Source organism: Sesamum indicum, linkage group LG8, assembly GCF_026168435.1.
Source record: "Sesamum indicum cultivar Baizhima isolate 11 linkage group LG8, ASM2616843v1, whole genome shotgun sequence".
NCBI classification, from domain to species: Eukaryota; Viridiplantae; Streptophyta; class Magnoliopsida; order Lamiales; family Pedaliaceae; genus Sesamum; species Sesamum indicum.
This window is the reverse complement of record NC_142664.1, coordinates 23,170,375-23,181,371: the sequence shown is the minus strand read 5'-3', so window position 1 is coordinate 23,181,371 and position 10,997 is coordinate 23,170,375. Positions and strand designations below refer to the sequence as shown.

Sequence of the window (10,997 nt, the reverse complement as noted above, 5' to 3'; positions counted from 1 at the left end):
TAATTACAGTTTCTAAAGTCACATTATCCCGTCCGTATTTTATTGCAGCTTTAACATCACTATAAGACTCAGGAATAGCATTTAATAAAACTATGGGTGTATAATCATCAATATTTTTATCCCCTGTCAATTTTATGTCTTGAATTAATTTAGTAAAATCATCAACATTTTCCTCAATATTTTTCGAAACATCCAGTTTATATCTGAAAAATTTTTCTAAGAGAAACAGTTTGCTAGGAAGTGAAGTTTCAGTGTATAGTTCCTCTAACCTATTCCATAGCTCTTTAGCAGTATTCTGTTTTCCTACTTTCCTAATTACAGAATCAGACAGATTTAAGATAATAGAGCTGTAAGCATACTCATCATTTTCAAGCCGTTTTTCATCAGAAACAGTTTCAGAATATTTTCCTTCAATAGCTTTAAAAACCTTTTGTTGTATTAAGATGCCTTTCATTTTTTGTTGCCATATAGAAAAGTCAGTTTTTCCGCCAAATGGTTGTAAGTTATAACCAGACATTTTAGCAAGTTACAGTAATATCACAGAAATTCACAGTTCAAGTAATAGAGGCAAATATTAAGCAGCAGCAAATTCCCAATCACAGAAGATTCAACAGTAAACAAAAACAGTTAATAGAGCTAGGGCCTTAACTACGCCTCCACTAGATACCCGACGGCTTCAGGAGCCCGGCCAAGGGAGGTTAGCAGTAAGGGGTCGGGAAACTGGGACCGGAAAAATAAAGAGAGAGAGAGTTAGAGCGATGTTACCGTGAGTGGCCTCAGGCCAGAGACTTAACCCCGCTCTGATACCACTGTTAGAAGTGGATCGGTCTCCGGCACAGTTACAATACAAATAATTACAGAACACTTAAATATTACAGGCTTTCTAAATGAATTACAAGAAAACCTACCGAATAAGAAATAATGCTTACAGAAAGTAAACTGAAGCAATACAATTTCAGAACAAGAAATTAGTCGGCTCAGAGGCCTAAGACCCAGGGCCTAGAGAGGCCGTAGGCCGCAACCCTGCTCACGGTTGCACGGATATAACCGAGGCCACAAAGGCCAACCACAAAGGCTGTTCACAGTAATCCACCGAGGATCGTGCCACAAAGGCTTTAGAATCGGAAACCACTAAGGTGTTTGCCACAAAGGCTTTAGGGTTTAAGGAGGAAGAAAGGGGGAGAAGAGAATCTGTTCGTTAACCTCAAACCAGCAAGTCCGAGCCATATATGAAGGCTAGCACTTAATGGCTCATTTACGGCCATTATCTGGAGAATAGGAGTTACAAAAGACGAAGTAAGGGTGAAGAACCCGAAGGGTTCAGAGGAGAGGAAGGGATAGTGAAGACGGCGGAAATTAGGGCTGAATGAGAGAGGAGAGTATTTAAAAGGGAGCTGCCGGGTCAAACCTTAGAGTGGACCGGGTCGGTGGGCTAGAGTGATTGGGCCCTCGGTTTTATTCGGCCATCCAGTGAGCAAGGCCCAATCATATTGGTTTGGGCCATCATTTTATTAATACACATCACGTTTTACAGCCTTTTTAATAATCCCAAGATCCAAAAATAATCTTAAAGAGATTAGAATAAGAATTCAGGTGAAATGGTGAACGGCAATTGGAACAAATCCATAACATGTAAGTGCAATCAACCTCCATGTTGTTAAATTATGACCCCATCTTAACGTACTGCAATACAGTGAACACGTATATCATTAAGCACTCAATTTAAGTGAATATGAACACACTCAACTCCTCCTCATCAACACAAGGCCGTCCCAATCATGTATGCAGACCACATTCATAAGCTATCGACAAATATTCCAGTAACATAGCTGGGAAAGTGTGCTTAGTTCTGTTTTAGCACAAGGGACTGCAGATGAAATCTTGCACCCGCAGCAGCAGCAATCGATTGATCATCTTGTTTTTCCTTTGCAGCCAACACAGCAGCTATATAAGCTTCTCTTGCTGCTTCCAGCTTCTGCATATCCATTTCATAGTCCTGCCCAGTTTTAGGAAATCAAGTATAGTCAGACCACAAATTCTCAAGAATTACATCTGGGAACAATGTACAAGTTAAACTCAAATATTAGTTAACTTCAAACTTCTAACTTGTGCCGAACAATATTTCCATGTAAAAGAATTCACTAGAGAACTTACACCTAAACCCCTACCCACTCACCCCTGCAGATAGAGAAGGACTCGTGAATAATTAACATTAGTTATAAGAAAGAGTCAGAATCCATGCATGTAAAGTTGAAGGAATTTACTCTAGCTTAGATGATACGAAACAGATGTTAGCATTGTTAGATGTAGCAAGAGATGTATCAGTTGCTGTGAACTGGTAAATAACTTACGAAGTCATCATTCTCATCAAGAGGATAAGGCACATCATCATAATCTCCAGCAGAAATGGGTAAGTCCTTCCTTGTCAAGCCTTCAATTAATAACATGAATGCTGATATGTCTCCTTGCACCCTGTCTAGATCTTCCTGGAGCCTCTCCACCTTTTTATTGGAAGTCATCGCCTCCCATTGTAGTTTTTCCACAGCTGCTTGTTTGTCAGCGAGCTTGATCTGTAAAAATACTGAAAGCGTCAATATTAGATATGAAATATTTTTAGAGAGAGGATGAGAGGACAATTTAAATCGTGTGCCATACATAATCCGATTTGAGGAATTCTAACCTAACCACATCTATCGTCCTCCAGTATGACGATCATACAAAAATATTTATATTTTATCTTCCCCCCACCACAGAATCAAACAACACATAGGTCCAAGAACAGAACAACAAAGGATAGCAAATTTCACTCACTCAAATGTTCAGTTTCTGGAAAAGGGACTTATGATAGAAATTAGTGAGTAATTTACACCCAACAGGTAAACAACAAATCAGCTTTACTAGCTACTCAGTCTGTCCTATTTTGAATTATTTGTGCTTGCCACCACAAATTTGTAATATAAATTTTTTTTTGAGAAAGTACAGTTTGGGTTGTGGACAGCATGTCATTTTTTTTAAAAATTATTACACATTTGCTTCAAATATTATTAATATTATATGTTATAATTATTTAACTATAAATTTATATATTTTTCTAATTATAATCAATGTTAAAATTTATTAATTAAACAAATTACAATCAATGGTTACAAATATTGCAATTAATACAAATACTATAATATAGTTAAAATTTTGTTTACTTTGTCTCACTTTATGTGAGTTATTGCAATTTAATTATCGTTGTTATATTGATGTATTTATTTAAATGAATTATTATTTTATATAGCAAGATAAATATTAGGGAAAAGTATTATTTTAGTCCTCTAAGTATGCCTAATTTTAATTTTAGTCCGATAACTATGTCCATTTTTATTTAGGTCCAGTAACTTACGAAATTGCTTACTTTTAGTCCTCTAGCAGATTTTCGGACAATTTTACCCCTATGAGTGCATATGGACTAAAACTGCCTTTCAAAAATTGCATAGGGTAAAATTGTCCGAAAATCTGCCAGATGACTAAAAGTAAGCAATTTCGTAAGTTACTGGATCTAAAAAAAATGGACATAGTTATCGGACTAAAATTAAAATTAGGCATACTTAGCGGACTAAAACAATACTTTTCCCTAAATATTATATATAATAATTATATATAATATATGGAAATGTAATATATAATAATATAATAATAAAAAAGAAAAATCTTTGTCAAGGAGGCTGGTGGTAAGCCTTGAAAGAAGAGCAAAAAGAAATTTTTTTTTTTTAACGTACAGTTTGGGTCGTGGACGCTCGTCATTTTAAAAAAAATAAAAAAATTTGCTCAAGGCGTGGACACTTGATATATTTGTGTTATATATATTATTTTAACTATATTTTTATTATTTTTTTATTTTTTGATAATAATAAAATAAATAAACCGAGAAGGCAAGTGATCCATCAGCTGTTGAAGGCCAAACGAGGGGGTGGAGGACAATCATATCAGATTATATGAGCATATTCTGCAAAAACCACTAGATGTTCCAATTGGGGGGGGGGGGGGGTCCATGATATTTGTGATAATGGAAACTTGGGTCTGAGTATATCTCATACCTTTGCATCAGAGAGCTGCAGTTGCGTGGACTTAATCAGTGAGTCCTTTTCTGCCGCCTCGTTTTTAAGTTCATCAAATTTCCCAAAAAGGGAAGCCATCTCATTTTTTGAAAGTTCTGCTGATTTTAGAAGTTCATCTTTTTCGGATAATTGCCTTTTTAGATCCTCTACTTGGTTCCGCAGTGCCACCAATTCTTCTCTATCCTTTTCAGAGAGCAATGTCCCTGAGGAGAAAACTGAGAAGTTCTCAGCACAACCATCTTGGTTATTGGCTGCATTCCTGTTTTGGTCCTTGTCTCCCTGGTCCCTATGCTTTTTTGTTGGAAGAGTGGCACTCCGTCCAGCTGCCTGAAGCAAATATGTTAGACCACCAGCCATGAATCCATAGAAAAATTGATCATTCAGGCTAAATCATATTGAAAATTTAAGTCAACACAGAAGGACAGTATAGATATGTAACATCATTTATACTGAGAAGTTTGACACTAAATCTCAGAATTTGCTCTCGTCAAATTCACAAATTACAAGCATTTGATGTTCATATTTAAGCTGCACATGAAATTTTGTTGTGTTCTCTTTCTATACCAGCAGCTAGAATATATAAATAAAGTTACCAGAGTCATGCTTATCCCAGCTCTGGAAGCAATGACTTTAATTTAGTGTTTATATAATATGTATCCCTTAAAAATTCCAATGTATCCGAACAGGTCAATTGTGAAATCACTTTAAGCAGTCAAGTCTAACACTTAATTGTTAGGAAATCTCAGGTACGCTCAGGTGTCAAACACGTGTAGCTTCTTATGTGATGTTTTCAATTTATAATTTGGAGTGTGTGTAGAGCTTACTGATAAAATATTGTAGTGATATCACATATGGTTGATTTTTTATAAGTCAATGGAGTAAAATAACAGACCACTCAATAGTTTCAGACATTTTCTGATTTGGATAATGTTTCCAACTATTCTAATAATGCTATTTTAAATTGGGCTTTTCTTACAGTATTAGCTTCAGAGGTTTTTAGAGTTCAATAAAAGAATAGTTTGCATTAGGTCAAGAAAGATGAAGAAAAAGGAATCAAGTATCCATGGGGAGAAGGGCATAAATGAAGGGGGAGCCCAAATAAGCAACGGATTCAATCTCCCCCAACATTGAATTGGAGTTTCATTATGTTATAAGGGCTTAAAGTTATAATGCCTAATCAAATTGTATATCTTAGAATCAAGCACTTTTTGGATTTTGAAAGATGGTGGGCACCACTCTTTTCAAAATTTATTTAGATTTTATAACGTTAATTCTAGAACTTAGCGAATAATCACCGTTGTAGTTTGCTATAGGGATGACAATGAGTCCACGTTAAACGTACACCAAACCTCGGGTTTTCAAATCAGAAACATGTCACAAAAAGTATCTCAAGATTTAGTGTTTGGACGCAACATTGACCTGATTAAATTATAACACATGCTTTTTTAATTTATCATGCATACTTTATGATATATATATATATAGATGTATGTATACAACTAAGCTTTAGATTACATTTAGACTCAAATATAAAATTTATATAATGCTCTGCGAGTCAAAATGAAAATGAAAAATTTAATAAAAACTTAGTTTATACTTTTGCCGTATATGGAAAAACAAATATATTTGTAATTTTAATATTTCAAAAACTAAAATATACATATGTAGACTTGTAAAAAACTAATTCTTTGTTAAAAATATAATTCATATTTCTGAAGTAAAGAATCATCCTTTCGGAGAATGTTAGGGTTTTCTAACAGCTGTAGAGTCAGGCCAGGTGGATCTAATTTTTCTAACCTAAGGGGTTGTACCTGTAATTAGTCAGACATCTAGAGATATCCAAAAGGCAAATAGGTGCAATAAGTTAGGGAGTTATGGAGTATATAAAGAACTGAAGCACATAAAGTTGTCTTATTTATTTCTCTCCTGACTTGGTCCACCAGGACTCAACAATTCCTCTCCATGCATGCACATGGTATACTGAAGCAAACATATAGCAACCCGAACTGTTATATTGGTGGTTGAAAATAAAGATGTGTTTATCTAGCAAGGATCCAAAATACGGTCATTAAGCACTAGAAGGTCGGGAAAGAGAGTGATCTTCATCTAATTTTACTTTTCCTTATGATGCCTATTACAACCCTATTTAATGATATAAAAGAATAAACTATGAGCCATAATTGAATTTTATGTGTTTGAAGTGGTATAGCTTGAAATAGACTAGGCATCCTTTCTGATCTCAAACTCTTTCCAAAGGTGAAAGTCTATCTTCTTTGTTAAAAGTCTTTGGAAGTTCGTACTATAAATGAAATCAGGCTCATGTAAAACTTAAGTTCAGAGTTGCTCAACCATAGGTCATGGACATATAGAGAGCTCTAATAAGAGTCACAGACATTCAAGTTGACTAATTCCACATCTATATCAGAAATTTTCTCTCATTTTCTCACCAATTATCCTATTACTGCTTAAAAGTTCTTCAGGAAGAAAGATGAATTTACAACGTAAGTACAAATATTGACAAGATTAATCCTGGTGCTATTGTGTTCAACTAAAATAATTAACGATAAAATAAGCAAAAGGTACCAAGATACTACTAAAAGTTACTATATTTAACATTACAAATTTAAAAACTATGAAAAGATATGCACATAGCTGTTGCTGAAATGAAAACTAAACAATAAGGAAAATGGATTTTGTTAGATTCATTTCATAATAAAAGAGTTCTTTTTTTATTATTATTTTATGTGTTGCAGAGAGGGACTAAAGGAAATAAGTTCACGGACATGTATGGTTACACCCTATACATTCTATGAATATGAATATATTAATAGAACATATGATTAGAATCATCATGTTTTGCTTGATCTCAGAAGAATTAATTCAAAATATCTATCAATGCTTAGCATGTGAAATTACTGAATTTGGTCATATATCATGCATTGCAACCATAGTATGCATAGTTATATAGTTTTGGTAAGTGTATTTAGACTTAATAAACAGTGAAACTTAAAATGACTCATATTTCTACTTGTATTTTTACATCTTTTGTCCTTTGCAACGAATAATTTCATAATATCTTATGATTGTTAGACCATTTTGTAACCTTTTCCACTTTTTTTTTGCTAATATTAGGTAACTCAATTGTTTGTTTACTTTGTAGGTAGATCAATTGTATCTCTACCTATGAAGGTGCCCAACCACTAATCTCAACTCTATATATTTCGGATTACAGTTCTTAATAAAATATACATTCAACTTTCTCTATTATGACATAGTATCGAGAAGGTTCTAAATTCCTTTTTAGGATTTTGGGGTTGGGGGGGGAACCTCTAGGCTACCTTCACTGCCCCCGAACCTATCCTCCCCTCCCTTTATTTGTTGCCACTGTTGCATGCCTTTTCTTCCACCACCCGGTCCATTGCTGTCACCGAGTGGTTTAATCTAACCATCGTCATCTGCATTGGGTTATAACCACCAATGTCTTTTCTCCCATTGGGTTTGGAAGCTGAGTTAGCTTCATATCTTGAAGTGTTTCTATTAAGTTCTCCACCAGAGTTCATCACAGGTCTGTAACACCTCACTTGTGGACGTTGTCTGATTTGCTCTGTCTATGTCCTCTCTGTCTGTCCACAGCTCTTTTATCATGGCATCTATCACCAAACAGAAAGGTGCCTTTTGGTACAACTGTCAAATTGAACAGCCGAAACTATTTCTCTGGTCTCAAGTGTTCAAACTTTTTCTTGTTTCCAGAACAAACTATTGCACATCCAGCTTAGCCCTCCGAACTCCAACATGCTACACATATCTAGTGACAACAGGCATTACTTGGTCGTGACTTGGCTTCTGAATGGCATAGAGGAGTATGGCAGTGTTAGTGTTATGTTTTCAGGATCTGGCAAGGATATGCCGGATGCATTAAGCAACATGCATTTACGAGAAAAATATCTCTCCAGTATTTGAATTATATGGCAAACTTTTCTCTCTGAAGCAAGATAGTCATTCTGTTACTGGTCACTTTGCTTCACCAGAGGGAGCTACTAATGAGATCTTATAGTATCACCCATGAAGTTGTTACTCCCCAGCTAGGAAATCTCAATGGGAAGAAGTACCAGTAGCCAAGTCGTTATGTAATTGTGATAATAGTCTTTAACCAGTCTGTGATCATATGTTACCCAGTAAGTCTGTTCCCAGCCCATCCAATGCTTTGTCGCGTGTGCTTCGTGTTACTGCAGGTACATTTAGGTCTCATGATTCATCCAGCAACTATCACACTAAATCTTCAACTATGGCTGTTTCAGGGCTAAAGTCATGCCTCTTCCTAAGGACGCAAATGCCGTGGATGTCGAGGTCAAGGTCAAGAACCAGATGCCTTTAAAGGACCATGTATTTTGAAGGGCCAAAAAAATAGCCACCAATTGCTAAATTTTGAACCAAGAACAACTAAACTCTTTCATATATTTTCTCAGATAAGTTTTTCATCATATTTCCCATTTTTGTATAAATTTCTTGCATGTATACCCTTTTTTCAGTCTCAAGCCTTATTAACGTTATTTTGGCTGATAGCTCGATACCATTGCTTTTGTGCAAAACCCTTGTGAAACAGGACGTTTAGGAAATGGGTAAACTTGAAGAGAAGAATTTTGCAACTATAAAAGGGAGGGGAAGAGTTGGTAGTTCAACAATCAGAGAGGAGTGGATTGTAATCAACTTTAGTTTATTAAAAGGTGAGACCTGCTTCACCTATACTCAAACCAAGCATGGATGAGCAAAATATTTCTTCTTTAATTAATTTCAGATTTGTATATTTTGACATATCAGTAAAGAGTATTTAAATTTGGTACCAACATGATAAATCAATTACCCATGCCACTTACAAGGGAGTACATTTAAAGTCATACAAGGATGTACGAGACATCTCTTACTAATAGATTCACCAATTCACTATTTAGAATGTCTTCTTTGTAGTCATATGGTGAATCAACAACTTACCAAAGGCGATAAAATTCTAAGAAGTCCTAGCTAATAGACCTACCTTCACACATAACCCTTGCCCACCAATCTAACTTTGAATTTATCAACAGAACCCCATGGTTAAGCTGCACTTTATGCTCACCAAATCTACCAGAAACTTTAAGGCATGTGCAGAACATCAATTAGAGAACCTTCTCCATAAGAGAGCTTTTATTCTTATTGCCACAAAAATCATTCAAGTTAGCTCTTCCAGGTGCAGGTGCAACATTTTGCTATTCTTGTGATTGGAACAATAAAATTTAACTCGTCCATCATTTTATTGCCCCCACCCAGGCTTGTGCAATGTTATACTTGTTATGACTCTCAAAAGCAACTTCAAACCTTTCTATTCTTTTATCACTTTGTAACCAACACTTTCCCCAGAAAACCTACTGAACGAAGGTTCCAACATACTCAAGCGTGTGGTGAACACGAATAAGTGTGAGGAGTTCTCCAAATGAAGTGCAGCATTAAACTCCCCCTTACAAGCAAGTAGTGCAAGTCTTGTAGCCTATATAGAGTTCACACTTGGGACTGAATACACAAGGATCAATGAAGAAACAAAGAATTGATTCCAACTGATGTGCACAGTACACTATATTAAAGAGTTGTTCCATCATCAGCATTAAATAACTAGGTGTAACAGGTTGTGCTAGTCATTCCCAACGATTTATAGTTTATTCTAACCATGCATAGGCAAAGAACATGAGGCATACAAATGACAGCCAACATTTTTCACTCTCTTTTCAGCAATTAAAACCAAGAGGTATGTTTGTGGTCAAATCCGTGTGACTTATAAGGGTTAAACAATAAAGAATCGGACAGGAAGTTCAACAAATTGACAGTACAAAGCAAATTTACATCTAATGGCTAACAATATAGACTCCATAGCTAGTTAACTGATTAATCAACTAAATACTTTAGCTAATCAAGTTAAACAATCTATGATTTCATTAAGGTGTAATCTTGAGAGAAAATATATGGAAAATCAATTAATTGAAATTGTCACTATTGTGATTGAAACATATCTCCAATAATGGCACAGTCATTAGAGCATATACATAACTGAGACAATAAGAGAAAAAACCTCCGACAACCAGATGAACACATGCACTTGAAGGAAATGTCATCATCTATTTCCGTGCAATTCAATGTCCCAAATTTGCACATTTACCAAAGAATGGTTCGCACATATATAGTAGTATAAGCTAACAGAGACAAACAATTATTATAGACGAAAAAAGAATAGGCAAAATGAGAAAAGGCAAAAAAGAAAAGAAATTACCTTCTTGTAAAGGGATTCTCTAGAAGGCGTCTTGGTATAGATCATAGAACCCCGTCTCGTAAATGAAGAATTCGCCTTCCTATCCTGATATTAAATTTGAAAAACCCAAAGGAAAAAAAAAAAGAAAAAGCAAAATTAATCAACAATGTTTAAGAAGTAAAAGAAACAGAAATGGACAAAAAACACACAACTGAAATGAGCGTGGTTACAATGAGGGATTGAACAAGGGGGACCATCTCGACAAGGTCATTGAACAGGACGCGGTCAACATTTCCGGTAGCAGAGGCGGTGGCGGCGGCTGCTGAGAGTGAGGAGAGTGTGCGGCTGAGGTCGTCGCCGGAGAGCCATGACTTTGGGTCCGACCCGAAACCACTGTTGTCTTGTAAATCTAGCAAATGCTGCTGTTGAGGTTCATACATTCTTCCGTCCATCGATCTCTTCTCCCTGATTATGAAAATGGCGATGGATCAGCTCAGAATTTTGAAAGCAGCCCACCAAAATCCTTTTTCTCTTTGATTTCTTCAAATATTGTGGAGAGGCTGATTTTGTTTGTGCTCTTGAAGACTGTGGAGAGACTTGATTTTGAAATGTTTTTCCTG

At 35.6% G+C, this 10,997-nt stretch overlaps 1 protein-coding gene across 2 annotated transcripts; it reads right to left on the bottom strand.

The window, feature by feature from the left end:
* Positions 1-1,594: 1,594 nt before the first annotated feature.
* On the bottom strand, positions 1,595-10,997 carry MPB2C (movement protein binding protein 2C). Of its 2 annotated transcripts, none has more exons than XM_011088607.3 (5): positions 10,590-10,997; positions 10,399-10,482; positions 4,083-4,430; positions 2,352-2,570; positions 1,595-1,996 (listed from the first exon to the last, which is right to left on the bottom strand). In XM_011088607.3, the coding sequence occupies exons 1-5, from the start codon at positions 10,827-10,829 to the stop codon at positions 1,844-1,846; spliced, it is 1,044 nt and encodes a 347-aa protein (XP_011086909.1). In that variant the 5' UTR covers positions 10,830-10,997; the 3' UTR covers positions 1,595-1,843. The 2 variants fall into 2 exon arrangements, with proteins under 2 accessions (XP_011086909.1, XP_011086910.1); XM_011088608.3 differs by having other exon boundaries at positions 10,608-10,996.